We start from the raw sequence: 15208 nt of genomic DNA, 5'->3' as shown, positions 1-15208 counted from the left end.
AGTCCCTCTGATGCTCAGCTGTGAGAATGGCCAGCTGCTGTCCCAAGGTGCGGTGGAGCCCATCGCTCTGGGGATGTAATGGTGTTGTTCTAGTTTTCTGGATGCCAAGGCAGTTGCACATGATAGAAAACACACGTGACTCAAAATTTCTGCCCTGGTCGCTATGAATAACGTCTGGCACCCCAAACCTGCTAATAAACCCACCAACCAAGGCATCTGCCACTGTCTCTGCCTCCTGATCGGGGATCGCGTAGGCTTCTGGCCATTTTGTAATATAGTCAATGGCTGACAGGACATAACAGTTCCCCCTGTCTGAGCGTGGCAGTGGTCCCATTACATCCACCGCCACTCTTTCCATAGGGACTCCTACAACAAACTGTTGCAAGTGGGCGTGCGACTGACCTGTCGGCCCCTTCCGTGCAGTACAGGGGTCACAGCGGCGGCAGAAATCCTCCACGTCCCTCCTGCACCGGCCCCAGTAAAACCCCTGCCGGAGGCGGCGGTGTGTTTTTGTGACGCCAAAATGTCCGGAACCAGACGCTCCGTGCATGGCCTGCAGGACTACATCTTTCAGGCTTTTGGGCACTACAATCTGCCAACGCTCCTCCCCAGTGGCAGGGTCTTTCCATGCCCTCTGCAGCACCCCAGCTTCCAGACGTAGCGCATCAAATTTGGCCCACAATCCTTTTGTTGCTAGTGAGAGCCCAGCAACCTCCTCCCATGGTGGCTTCAGATGTCTCTCGAACCACAACAACACAGGCTGGATGTCAGGATCCTGCTCCTGTTGGTGCCTGTTGGTGCTGTCTGTGTCGACCGCCTGCAGCTCCCTGCAGATGACTGAGCTTCCCCAACATGCTGCTGGCTGGCTCCGCTGCAGCTGTTCCTCCTCCAACCTCTCCCTCCGGTTGCAGTAACTGCATCCCTCCGCAGCACAAGGGCGACGGGAGAGGGCATCGGCGTTAGCGTGCTTGGCTCCAGCCCGGTGGACCGCCGAGAAGTTGTAGGACTGCAGCTCTTCCAGCCACCAGGCTACCTGACCCTCAGGTTCTTTAAAAGACACCAGCCATTGGAGAGCAGAGTGGTCAGTCCTTATAGTGAAAGGCTGGCCACACAGGTAGTACTTAAAATGACGCAGAGAAAGCACCACCGCCAGCAGCTCCCACCTTGTCACGCAGTAGCGCCTCTCTGCTTTGTTAAAGGCCTTGCTGAAATACCCCACCACTCTCTCCCCTTCTTTCCCCAACTGGGAAAGGACACCCCCGACCCCCACGTTACTTGCATCCGTGTCAAGAATGAAGGGAAGAGAGGGGTCAGCAGGGGCGAGGACCGGGGCCTCAGTCAGACTTTGCCGCAGACAGTCAAATGCTCCCTGGCACTGTTCAGTCCACACGTAGTCCCGGTTCTTCTGGAGGAGCTGGAACAGGGGAGCCGCTATACTCGTAAACCCCCGCACAAACCTCCTGTAGTAGGAGGCCAGGCCCAGGAAACTTTTAAGATCCCTCTGGGTTGTGGGGACTGGCCACTCTGCCACCATCTTTACTTTGTCCTCCATTGTGCTGATTCCCTCCCTTCCAACCCGGTGACCCAGAAATGTCACCTCTTGCTGCATGAAATTACATTTATCTGGGTGGAGTCTCAAGCCCGCTGCTCTAATTCTCTCCAACACCCGACGGAGTGAGGCCAGGGCTGTAGCAAAGGAGGCGCCATGGACCAGTATGTCATCCAGATACACCAGACACTCTTGGCGAGGGACGTCAGCCAGCACTCGGTCCATCAGCCTGGAAAAGGTGGCGGGTGCATTGCACAGCCCAAATGAGAGCACTTTAAACTGCCAGAGTCCCAGCCCTGTGCAAAACGCAGACTTTGGCCTGGCACTTGTTGTTAGGGGAACCTGGTAATAACCGCTGCGAAGATCCAGGGACGAGAACCAGTTAGAGCCTGACACCAGGTCCAGTGACTCGTCAACCCGAGGCAGCGGGTATGAATCCTTTTCCGTCACCCCATTCAGCGGCCTGTAATCAACACACAGGCGCCATTCTCCATTCTTTTTGGGCACCATAACAACAGCAGCTGCCCAGGGACTGTCTGAAGGTTCAATAATGTCTGCTTGCAACATGTCCGACACTGCCCTGTCGCATGCTTCCTGGCGGGCCAGGGGAAGCCGGCGTGGCCGACATTTTATCGGGGGTGCATCTCCAGTCAGAATGTCGTGCTCCACCAACTGAGTCTGCCCCACCTGGTCTTCGCTCAGAGCAAAGCTGTCCTTAAAGTCCACGAGCAGCTGCCACAGTTGTTCTTGCTGCTGGGTGTCCAAACCCCTACAGTTCTCTGCCCGGATCTTCTGCACCAAGGTCACTGATGCATCTTGTGCCACATGAGGTGCCCAAACCGGGGGCATCGGGTATGTGGGCGCAGCGGCTGTCGTGGAGGCCATCTGGTCAGCCTTGGGTGAGATCTGCTCAATATCTGCAGTCTGAGGTTCAGTGAGGCAGACCACAGGCCCTAACAGCACTGGATCAGAAACTGTGGGCAGCAGTGGGATGAGAGGACCTTCCTTAAAACTCCATGTCCCCCCTCCCAAATCCAACTGGCACCCCGCAGCCCTTAAAAAGTCCAATCCCAGTATGCACATGTCCTGCACCTCTGCTACCCACACAGGGTGAGTGATAGACCGGCCACCTACATTAACAGTCATTGTACCCCTCCCCTTCATAGGTGCAATGTCCCCTGTGACCGTGCGCAGCTGCACTGTAGTGGGCCGAATCCGAGTCCAATCTGGCACCACATCAGGCCTCACGAGTGTTACTGTGGAACCAGTGTCAATCAGGGCTGTGCAGGGGATCCCTTCCACTGTGACAGGGATGTAACAAAAATCCCCAACAGAGGTGCGGCCAACAACCGCAACCACTGTCGCTTGGTCTTGGCATGAGTCCACTTCTGGAGAAGGCTGAGACAGGGCCCCCTGTCGGCGCTGGCGGGACCCGACTGCTGTCGATGAAGGTGTGGAGGCTACGGCAAGGGCCTGCGCTGCCTCCTCCATGCAGGCCCCATCTCGTTTCCCTGTTTCTTGACTGCTGTAGGACACCGCCTGAGGAGATGCCCTGGTTGGCCACAGCCCCAACAAAGGGCAGGGGAAGCAGGGGAAGCAGAGGAGTCTCGCGTCGACTGCAGTGACGCCGCCCGAACCATTTCTGCCAACTCTGAGATCCAAGCAGGTTTCTCCTGGTCCGGCTCGATCCCCTCTGCAGACCTGCATGTGGGCGGTTGTCCTCTCTGATCATCTCCAGCTGCTACTCCGACCAAACACTCCCTCTCCACCGCCAGATCCAAAGCATCCTGGAGGGATTTTGGATGCATCAGCTGGACCTGCAGGCGCAGCTCCGGGGGTGACAGAGCTCTGATGAACTGATCCTTCGCCAATTCATTCTGCACACCTGACTGCATGTGTGCATACGCTCTGCGTGTGAGGCTCTCAATGTCATTAGCCAAAACACGCAAAGGTTCACCTGGCAACCTGCTCCTGCTACTGAGCTTATTTTTAAAGATGTCTGGCTGCACACATTGTCCAAACCGCCTCTTTAGCGCTCCGACTAAGGCATCATAGTCTTTTCTGTCTTCTGGACCGAGCAGCAGCAGGCAGTCCAAAGCATCATCTTGTAGGCAAAGAGCTAGCTGCAGGGCTTTATGCTCCACTGTCCATCCTCCAGCCTGTGCCAGCAGCTCAAACTGTGCATGGAAAGCCAGACCGGCTTCGGTAGCCATCCTCGCCGCAGAACCGCGCAGGGAAGCTTTCGCCCGAGCAATTTTATTAAGCTCCGCACTCCATGCCTCACTGTCTTCCTCTCTTTCCAACTTAACACTCACACGGGGAAACTTGCCGTTCGTGGCGCTGGTGGAGGCGACGAGCTAACAGCGCTCACCCGGCTCCGCTCGTTTCGGTTTACTTCTGACACCAATGTAATGATGCCCACACTGCAGCCAAAGTACCGTCAACAGGGTTTATTGGAAATATGAGCTGCTATTTCCGGAGGCTGCAGCTCACGCCTCTAACAGAACTGCATGTGTTCAACTCCCGAGCTTGCGGCTAACAACAACACACACGCACGCACGAACACCACTTCCTGGTCCTAGTCCTCCCGCTCCTGATCTCTCCGCCCACATGGCATCATAAACCTATCACATGTGGTGCGGGAGCCAGCAGCGTTAGACAAGGAAAACCCACGACGCTCACATTCAACAATAAAGGTTGTAATGCAACTCATAACAAATGCATAATGATAAGGAACCCTAGCAGAACTGAAACACAGCATCGTTACAATATATACATATACATATATATATATATATATATATATATATATATATATATATATATATATATATATATATATATATATATATATATATATATATATAACTTGTTGATAGCTGTGTTCAGACAACAGAACACCTCCGCATGCAGTGTTCGCAGACCGTCTGATTTCCTGATGTTAGTGGCGGTAGAGCTTGCTCCAGCTGCTGCTGTGCTGTTTGCGGTAGCTAATGCGGACGTGACTGCGTTGGTTACAGAACAGTAACTTGACATTGTTAGCTGCTGTCTGCTCCTTGCAGCTGATCTGTGGCTGTCTGCAGTGGTGTAGTGGTCCCTGGAGAAGTGGATATACTCTCAATGTTTGCCCTTTTAGACGCAGCTCAGAAAAATGCCGTTTTAGAAACAATGACATGTAACACAGCTCTATTTAGTTTACTCAAAAATCCATCACTAGGGTTTACTCATTTTAGCCAAAAATATTTAGCCTAAAACATTTAGATTAAATATTTCCTTGAGCTACTACGTGAGGCATGAAAGTACTATTGTCTCTTTTTTTTAAAAGATTTTATCCAGCTTCTGGCTGGTAATGTAACATTTTCTTTGGTTTATATTGAAGGAATTCCTACACTACAGCCAGAATCAACATTTCATTACTTTACTGTAGGTTTTTTAATATAGACCTAGATGATAAGGCATAAGTCCTAAATTGAATGAAAATCTATAGAAAGAGATAAAGTTAATGATGAGAACATCCAAACTCAAATCACTTTGTCTTTGCAAATCATGAATTGTCAAATATACCAGCTGAAACACCCAAAGAACTGTTGATCCTGTTGATTTAGACACCCTGACAATGAATGTTTAGCCCCTCGATTTTAAAATGGACGGTGATTTTAAATTGATCACACAGCTGAAACACTTTCCCTCTATGACCAGTCTTTGTTTTCACTAAGTCACTTCACAGCGTTAGAGTTTAAGTCATCTGAGCTAAACAAGTGTAAAGTTGCACATTTAGTGCACATTATTTTACACATTTTATCAGAAGAAACATGAATGAATAATACATGTTAATCTAAACAGACTCTGCAGCCTGTGGAGGAAAATAAAGAAGGTGCTTAAAGTCTGTGCAGGGTCCCAACTCGGTTACTGTCTGCAATAACTACCTTGTCCACTAGAGGGAGCACTGATACTTCCACCAGCTCTGCTTCAAAGTTAAACAGGAAATAACTGCATTCACTGATTTTATCAGACTGTCAAATCTGTAAAACAACAAAATAAAGCTATTATTCAACTTGGTTTATTTTTTACCTGTTGGTTTAATATTTTGGTTTAATTCTAATTTTACTTTACAGATTTTACTCAGTTTACCCTCTTCCTGGGAGGCTTCCAGTAACTTAAATGTTCTTCTAATTCCTGAATCTTTTTGTTTTCTATCTTTTTTTATGAGGTTAGAATGGAATTATTTTCACTTCATTAATGATTTCCCCGCCTTCCAGAGGGTAGATGCTGAGGTCCCTGGTTGATCATTGTATTCCAAATATGAAGCCCACTCTGTTTTAAAATATTTGATAAATTCTTCCTCCTTAAGCAATGATGTATTAAATCTCCAGCTTTTGTTTTGTGGGGTTACTTTGTTATTTATTAGGGTTAAAGTAACTGGAGCATGATCACTGACAGCAATAAGATGTATTACAGCATCTGAAATGTCAGACAGCAGCAAGTTTTTGATTAAGAAGTAATCCTAACCAGAGTAGGAATGATGGACATTTAAAAAGAAAGTATATTCCTTACTGTTAGGATGAAGAGATCGCCATGTATCACAAAGACCAAAATCACTCATGTATTGTTTGACTACATTTATTGATAGCCAACCAAGCTGAGTCCCTGTTGTAATCAACCTATTTCCTCAATTAGACCAAAGTTGAGGTCACCCCCAATAAAAGGAGAACAATCCAATTACTTTGAAAGTGCTTAAAAGTTTGTAATAGAATGAGGGATCAACATTTGGACCATATAAACTGACAATACATAACTTTTGTTTGTGAACAGATGCTTTTATTATAATGAATCTACCTTTAGGATCTATCATTTCGTCTAATATTGTAAAACTAATGTTTTTGTGGATTAAAATTCCTACTTCTCTCAATCTAGAGTCAAAGCAGATGAAAAACACATTAGAGAACTCAGGTGAGTTTAGATCTTTTAAAGGTGTAGCTGATTCATGAATTTCTTGCAATAAGTAAATATCTGCCTTTGATCTTTTAAATTTGTTAAAATTTTACACTTTTTCTCTCTCATGCACATTCCATGTCACAAACCATAGCTTCACCATTGTTGTGAGTGAGAAGCTGACGCTGGAAAGCACATGTCCCTATAGAAATAGATATCCATAGACCCAGTCAGTTTGTGCAGGTTCTTTCAGGACTCCAGGCAAAGGCTGGATTGTCTTGTCACAGGAAGGCAGGAGCCTTGGACGACTTTGACATTCACATCCTGCACATTGCACTTAGCATCTGGGTTAACACTCACAACCCGTCCTAACTTCAATTGGCTCTGCAGCACATTTTGGTCACATAGCCAAACAATTATCGCCAGCTGTGACATTTAGATATGACGTCTGTCATTTGCTTCTCACAATTAAGTTTGGGCTGCAAAGCTGGCTCCATGATCTCCAGAACCTGTTGACATGATGCTGCATCTCTCTGAGTCTTTTATAAGGATAGCTTGTGAAGTCAAATGTTCTGATGTGCTGGATTAATTATCCACTCCCATTGGGTGCCTTTTTGAGCTGACATCTCCTCCATTGCACCTTTGTCTTGAGAATCCAGGACCTGGTACAGCTGTCTTAATACAAACTTGGCACCGATGAAATTTGTTCCTGGATGGGACCAAATTCAGGAACTTCCAGTGAACCCTACTTGGTCCAATTATCAGATAGAAGGCTCTTTTAATTGGTTAAATATAAGCACAACAAACCAACAATCCCAAGGCGTCCCCAGGCCAGCAGAGAGACATAGTCCCTCCAGCGTGTCTTGGGTCTCCCTCTGGGTCTCCTCCCGGTTGGAACACCTCACCAGGGAGGCGACCTCTCCCTGGGCTGCCCCTAGTGATGGTGAGATGAAGCCTCATGAGGCATTGAACCACTTGAGCCAACTGGTTCGAGAAAGGGTTCATTTCTTGAAGCTTCATGTGCACACGACACCACCTACTGGCCAGGTGTAAAATCACAGCCAGCTGTATCTTAACACGTGTGATTGGTTGATTTTTTTGTCCATTATGGCTCTTGGGAATGACTTCACAAAATGTGTAGGACGAAATCATTTGTCTACATAAATTATGTATACACATATGTGTATAATAAAATATTGTTTGAATGTATTCTCTGCTTGTATTTATTCCCAAAATAGTGGTGTCATGTGATATGGCATGGTGTGTAATAATCAGACCTCTCAACTTTGATGAAAAGTTAAGAGTGAGATTATGCTAATTTTGGTGGTGGGGTGGGGTGGAGGGGTAATGGTCAACATTTTCCCCTCAGCAGCAACACTGAAGCACACAGAGGTTCACGCTGCGTCTTTACGCACAATCCAGCTGCTGATGTGTCCCTCTTTTCAGCTCAATGCACTTCTAGACTATTACAGTTTATAACATTATCATCACCTTTCACAGCGACAGGTTTCTCAGTCAGTCTTCTCGTCAGTGCGCTCTGGGCGGTGCGGTGGGCGGATTTTACCCCGTGCACTGCGTGTGACGGATAAACAGTGGGGAAAATGCTTAACTAAATACTGTAAAGGGCTCCTATAAAGGGAACAGGGGCTGCTGACAGGTCTGAGATGAAGCCCCTGATGTTACAAGTTCTTTAAAATGATCCTTAAAAGTGCGCACCTGAATTAAAGCGCCAGGCAGCACGCCCACCGAAGCGCCATGATTCTATGTTGTTAAAAACAAAAGAGCATGAAACACAGCTACTAACTCTCCTATTGACTTTAACTGGGACACTTTGCTACCGATGTGAGGACATTAAACGTAGTGATTCACGTTTTGATTGGTGAACGGTGATAAAAGCATCTGGTCCGAGGGAAAGAAGGGGGGAGAGGAGCAAGCGCTGAGGCACAGAAATACGGTGCATGTAGTTTAAAAATGCAGAATTATTAAAAACAACTTATAAACAGACCAAGTGGTGTTTTAAACTGCATCTGGTTAGCAGAACTGTTTTATGATTCAGCGTGCAGCCATGCAAGGGTTCTGAATGAACTGGTCATCTGGCAAAATCTGAACCACTTCCCGAAGCAGTCACGTGGTACAGCCGGGCAGCGAGGCTTCGGACGTCATCGTTTTCGGCTCCTCCCCGAAATGAATCAAGCTTCGCTACACGATTTACGGAAACGCCCCCTCCATTACTCGACACACGCCTTGAAGCCTCGGCACATCACGTAACATCACTAGCTGCCACCATATCATGGTGGAGGGGTTTGAGTGTCCCAATCACCCTAGGAGCTATGATGTTAGGAGCTTTGTGCCCCTAATAGCGTCACCCAACGCAGACAGGTCCTAGGTGAGGGACCAGACAAAGATCAGCCAAAAGCCCCCTTATGACGAATACAATAAATGGACGTAGTGTTTTCTCGCCCGGACGCGGGTCACCGGACCCCCACTTTGGAGCCAGGCCTGGAGGTGGGGCACGCTGGTGAGCGCCTGGTGGCTGACCTTTTAACCATGGAGATCGGCCGGGCTCATCCCAAAGAGGAAACATGGGTCCCCCTTCCAATGGGCGCACCGCCTGTCAGAGGGGCCAAGGGGGGTCGGGTGCAGTGTGCATAGGGTAGTAGTCGAGGGCGGGGACCTTGGCGTTCTGATCTTTGGCTGAAGAAGCACAACAAACATCTTATTCAAACTATTGGCAAAAAAGAATAAAAACAACATTCTTATAAATATTTGCTTTAGGCTTTGTTACACACAGTCCAGCCATTCATCAAAGACATCAATAACCTCTTGACAATTAGTGAGAAGGATGAGCCTGTCTCTCCCCACACAGTTAATTCTTGGAGGCATGGATGACAAACACTCTAAGATCATCTTCCACTTGTAAACCAGCTCTGCATTTGTTCTTCATTACAGTCAGAGTTGAAAATGTTGATTCACAGAGGTAAGTGGTTGGAAACGTGTCAGCTTCAAATACCTAAAACATTCATTAAACAACACAAGGGAAGAAAGACAACAAGCGTTAGTTTGGTTTTATTTAACAGGAGAACAGCAGAGATGTGCTCAGTTACAACTCCTTACTGCTCTGAAAACACACCCTGTGCTTCCTCTCTCTTTATTGTGGTCAGGGAGGCCCCTGGTTAGAAACCATTTATGATGTGACATTCAAGATAATACAACGCCATTCACACAGTTCAGTTCAGGTCTTAGAAAAAGAGTTATATCTCTGCAGGCCTTCTGCAATGATAAGAGAGACAGTTGAAAAACATAGTATGAGGTAAGATGAAGCATGGTATATGTTCCAGTAAATAAATGACAATAATAATAAACACAATAATACATAAGAGAGATATTAGTCATCTGAAAAACACTTTGTCTGAATAAACTCAAACCTTAAAACCTTTTCAATAGTAATGAGTAAATATGTGATAAATGCCATAAACATGGTAAATAAAAATAAACACGTAGAGAATAATAAAAATAATTCTAACAAATCAGCAGCAATATTTTCATGTCCTCAGCAGCCAGTTCAGGATACTCATGTGAGAGGGAGGCCCAAAAGTTTGCATGATTTTCCTGTTGGAATCTGGCCTTCAATGTTCTGTCACAAGATAACTCCAAGAGCTGTTCTTCTGTTTTACCTGTTAAGCCAGGCGTGTCCAAAGTGCGGCCCGGGGGCCATTTGTGGCCCCTGCAACCATTCTGGGTGGCCCTCCAAGTGTGTTTTAACACAGATTAGGTCCACCAGCACAGGAGGCTGATGCAGATGGAAGATTTTAGGGCAAAATTATTACAGAAAAGTTAAAATCCTACAATTGAAAAAGTTAAGTACAACACAAAGTATTCATCTTTTAATAAACACACTTTTGATATAGTCTTTAATTTCATAATATCAATCCAATGACATTTAATTACTCAAACGCAGACTTTGCTGCATAAAAATCTGCTTTAAATTCAATAATTAAAACTAATTACAGCGAGTGTTTTTCAAAGAACATCTGACCCAAATACTGGTCTAATATTGTTGGTTTATTATTGTCAAAGAGTCAAATTAAATTATTCTAAATAATTTGCAAACTGGAAAACCGTCTTTTAATACAACAAATGAGCAAAACAATTTTTTTAGACATTCATTTCCTACAAAAAATCTGACTAATCTGATTTATTTATTTAAAATCATCCTACTTTGTAGAGCAGGTGAAAAATTAAAATCATTTGCTTATTTATTTTGGCCCTCAAGTTCCTTTCACCTGACAGTTTTGGCCCCTGTACCGAAAAGTTTGGACCCCCCTGTCTTAAGCCATTTCTTGTTGCAGCAGGTGAAAATGGATCAGCACCCAGTCCCAGGCATCAGTGTTCACATCACAGAAATATGAGCTGAAGTTCTCACACAGTGATGTTAGGTGTGAAGTCACAACATCCCTCACAATAGCAACAGACAGCTTCTCATTGTTTAAAAAGTCAGTCAGTTGGGGAAACATGTCTGTTATTCCATCTTTTATTCTTCTTCTTTATAAATGTGGTGATTTCTTCACTAACTTTAAGGATAGATGAGTAGCCTCAGTCTCACTTCAGTCAGAAAAGCATCAACTAGCTTAAATATTTCCTCACCAGTTGTCCTGCCCAAGACCTCCTTGCAGAAACAAAAATCCTCCGAAATGTTTCCCTCTCAAGGATAGAGCACCAGAGCTATCAGCTGAGCAGCATTGGAAATGTCTGTAGATTCATCCAGCTGTATAGAAAACTTTCCAAAGACGTCTGAATCAAATTACAAAGTCTGCCTTCCATCACCTATAGAACAATTTCAGGATTAAAGGACTAATGTCTCAGCAGGATCTGGAAAAACTAGTCCATGCGTTTATATTTAGTAGAACCGACTACTGCAACAGTGTTTTCACAAGTCTGCCTAAAAAGTGGATCAGATAACTGCAGCTGATCCAGAACTCTGCTGCCCGCGATTTGTTTAGGATTGCTTTTGACTGTTTTAAACAGTTAACTGAAATATTATTAGTTCAAAATTTTAGACCAATTGTTTATAAAATTATTAATATTTGCTCTTAATTTCCATTTTCCTGTTTTATTTTGTTTTGCTTTTCCTACATTTATTCCAACGGTGTTTCTGTTTTTATTTTACTTCGTTTTAATCATGGAAAGATCCTTGCGTTGTCCTTGTACTGAAATCTGCTATACAAAAAAACTTGCCTTGTCTTGCTTTGTATGGATTCTCATGTGTCTGTTTAAATGTATTTTTTGAGTAAAGCTTTTTCCACACTGATCACAACAGAAAGGCTTCTCTCCTGTATGGATTCTCATGTGTGTCTTTAAAGTTGTTTTAAACCTAAATCTTTTTTCACATAGATCACAAAAGAATGGCATCTGTCCTGTATGGATTCTCATGTGGTTGTTTAAAGTACTTTTTACACTAAATCTTTTTCCACACTGATCACAACAGAAAGGCTTCTGTCCTGTATGGATTCTGATGTGTTTTTCTAATTCTCCTTTTCGGCTAACTCGTTTTCCACATAGAGGACAACAGAAAGGCCTCTCTCCTGTATGGATTCTCATGTGATTTTCTAATTCTCTTTTTTGGGTAAATCGTTTTCCACATAGATCACAACAAAAGGGCTTCTGTCCTGTATGGATTCTTATGTGAGTGCTTAAATGTCCTTTTTGAGTAAATCTTTTTCCACATAGATCACAACAGAAAGGCTTCTGTCCTGTATGGATTCTAATGTGTGTGTTTAATGGTGAGTTAGAGCTAAATCTTTTTCCACATGCTGCACAACGGAAAGGCTTCTCTCCTGTATGGATTCTCATGTGATTGTTTAAATTTCTTTTTTGGCTAAATCTTTGTCCACATAGATCACAACAGAAAGGCTTCTGTCCTGTGTGGATTCTCATGTGTGTGATTAAATTTCCTTTTTGAATAAATCTTTTTCCACATAGATCACAACAGAAAGGCTTCTCTCCTGTGTGGATTCTCATGTGTGTGTTTAGTTGTGAGTTAGAGCTAAATCTTTGTCCACATGCAGCACAACAGAAACGATTCTGTCCTGTATGGATTCCCATGTGATTGTTTAAATTTCCTTTGTGGCTAAATCTTTTCCCACAAAGATCACAACAGAACGGCTTCTCTCCTATGTGGACTCTCATGTGTCTTTTTAAGTTATATTTTCCAATAAATGTTTTGCCACAGTCTTCACAGCTTAGCTTCCCTCCAGTCTGGACTTTCCTCCGTGACTCCACATTTTTCTTCTTTGTAGAACATTTCTTATATCTAGATTCTGACAAGTGTTTCAGCTCAGAGAGAGGGTGTTCTACATCACTGTCCTCTTCGTCCTTCTCAGTGTCTTCAGTCTCTAAAGAAGTGGAAGCATGTCCATGTTCTTGTATCCTGATGGATTCTTCTCCATCATTCTCTTCTGGAAGCTCTCTGCCTTTAATCTGGTCTGGATAAAGCTGTGAGAGCAGCAGAGACTGTTCATCATCCAGACTCTTTATGGGAGGAGCAGCAACTGGAAACCTGATGGCATCAATCACCTCCTTCCCATTGAGCTGCTCTCCTGGCAGACTGATGTAGACTCCCTCCTGTTCCTCCTTGATGTGGGGGGGCTTTGGGTCATGCAGGTCAGCACGAGGTCTGTGGTCTAAAGAAGCTTCTTCTTTAACAATCAGCTTCTGCTGAACATCTGCAGGAAACATTGAAACACATTATGCACATAAGAAAATATATTGATTGCAGCCTGAACTGACACACGATGTAAAGATATATTTGGCGAAGAACATGGAAAGAATACAAGGCAGCTGCAGCAGCAGCCGGTGGTGCTAAGGCTAAAACAGCAACATCACAGAGGGTTAGATGTCTGCATTCAGTAGGCATTTGAAAGCTGTAAAATCTTTTCAAGAGAAACGAAAAAACTAAAGCTTTTAACGACAATGTGATGGAATTTATTGTGCTCGACAACCAGCTTTTTTCTGTCGTTGAGAACCCAGGTTTTCGTAACTTAATAGCACTTTTGGAGCCACGTTACACCATCCCTAGCCTAAAATGTTGAGGAGCCACAGGAGAAGAAACCCAAGGCAGATGATAATGTTTTCCTGCTGACGATGTATGATGAAATCCTGCAAGAAAGCAACTCAAAAGACTTGAACGAAATATAGTAATGTTAAATTTGTTTTATTTGTTTTGTTCTATTCCTTTATATCCAAGTCTGTCAGAGCTCACAATTCCACGATCCGAGAGTCCCATGGTGTACTGGAGAAACAAAACCCGATTCCCAGAGCTTGGCTCACTTATATACTCGCCTCTCCTTGCACCAGCATAGACAGTGATCGTTGTTTTCTGCTGCTGCAAATGTTATTGAAGGAAAAGAAAACCGACTTGGATGTGAGAAAGCAGAGATGCTTCTTTTTGTTAAGAATAATCTACCATTGATGCCCTCACCTAAAATATAGAAAAGACAATGGGGACAAAGACAGAGGGGGTTGTAAATGAGTAGAAAGTGGTGATTTAAGTTTTTTAATTTTTATTTTATTTTCTCTTATATGATTTTCAAAAAAACATCTCTACAATGCCTCATGCCAACAGGCAACCTTTTGTTGATTATTCACCTCATTTCTGAGGATGCAATTTTATTGACTTTATTGAATTTTTGGAATTGAGTCTGACCTGCATATGTTAGTACATATAATTTCATGTTCGAAAATTATTTGACTTGACTCCACAAATACCTTTACAAGTAGTCTTCTGAACATTTAAGGGGTAGCACGTTTGTCTTTGACCTTTGCTGTAGTTATTTTTGAGGGTGCACTTTATTCTTTGATAATATTTTTTGTGAATGAGGTTGACTATGTGAATGCATATAATTTTAAACTTAAAAAATATTTGACTAAACTTCAAAAATTCCTTTTGCAGTTAAAACCATTGATCTGTTAAATATTTTTCAAGTTTTGTTATATGAATGCAATTGTCTTTTGCTGCTGTTAATTGCAGTAAAGGACACAGTTTTTGTGATGGTTCTATTTGTTGTGAAAAAGTCCCCACTGATGCACTCACCTAAAAATTTGAAAACAATGTAGAAATTAGAGTGACAAGTGAAAATAGTTTTGAGGGTTAAATTTAAGGTAGAAAGTGACAATTCTTAAATATTTTTCATTTTATTTTGAGCTATAAGATTTTTAAAAAAATCTCTACAATGCCTCATGCAGTCAGGCAACCTTTAGTTGATTTTTCGCCTCACTTTTGAAGATGCACTTTTATTTACGTCATTGATTATTTTTAACTGATCAGACATGCATATGTGCATCTGAACATTTTTTAAGTTGCACTTTTTTCTTTGACCTTGGCTGTAGCTATTTTTGTGGGTTGTCAGGTTCAAACACCTAAAACATCCATTAACAACACAAGAAGGAGAGACAAGAATGAGGTTAGTTTTCAAAAATCTTGCAAGGAGATCGAACGAAGATGCTTAATACAGATCTCCAAATTTGATCTGAAGCAAATCTGTCGCCTCCTCTCTATTTATTAGGAAAAGGAATCCCTGGTTCCATTGTCAAGCTAAGGGGTAGGGAGAAGCAAAACAACCGTGACCTTGGAGATAAAACCAAGCAGTTCACACAGTACCGTTATGCATAAGCAGTCCAGATGGCTGAATAGAGTTCATAAAAACACTTATTAAAGTCACAACATATTTC

General features: G+C 43.7%; 1 protein-coding gene across 1 annotated transcript; it reads right to left on the bottom strand.

Annotated features, from left to right (window-relative positions):
* Positions 1 to 10644: 10644 nt before the first annotated feature.
* LOC105923804 (gastrula zinc finger protein XlCGF57.1-like) lies at positions 10645 to 14211 on the bottom strand. Its single transcript, XM_036128497.1, has 2 exons — positions 14184 to 14211; positions 10645 to 12990 (listed from the first exon to the last, which is right to left on the bottom strand). The coding sequence occupies exons 1-2, from the start codon at positions 14209 to 14211 to the stop codon at positions 11699 to 11701; spliced, it is 1320 nt and encodes a 439-aa protein (XP_035984390.1). The 3' UTR covers positions 10645 to 11698.
* Between the last annotated feature and the right edge of the window lie 997 nt (positions 14212 to 15208).

Source organism: Fundulus heteroclitus, chromosome 24, assembly GCF_011125445.2.
Source record: "Fundulus heteroclitus isolate FHET01 chromosome 24, MU-UCD_Fhet_4.1, whole genome shotgun sequence".
NCBI lineage: Eukaryota > Metazoa > Chordata > Actinopteri > Cyprinodontiformes > Fundulidae > Fundulus > Fundulus heteroclitus.
This window is presented reverse-complemented; position numbering and strand designations above follow the sequence as displayed.

What these genes read in the sequence shown, in the direction of transcription:
- LOC105923804 (XM_036128497.1), bottom strand. Translation starts at nt 14,211, where the DNA reads ATGAAATTATATGTACTAACATATGCAG. An exon ending in ATATGTACTAACATATGCAG is followed by an intron (nt 12,991 to 14,183) that starts GTCAGACTCAAT and finishes ATGATGAACAGT; the next exon opens with CTCTGCTGCTCTCACAGCTT.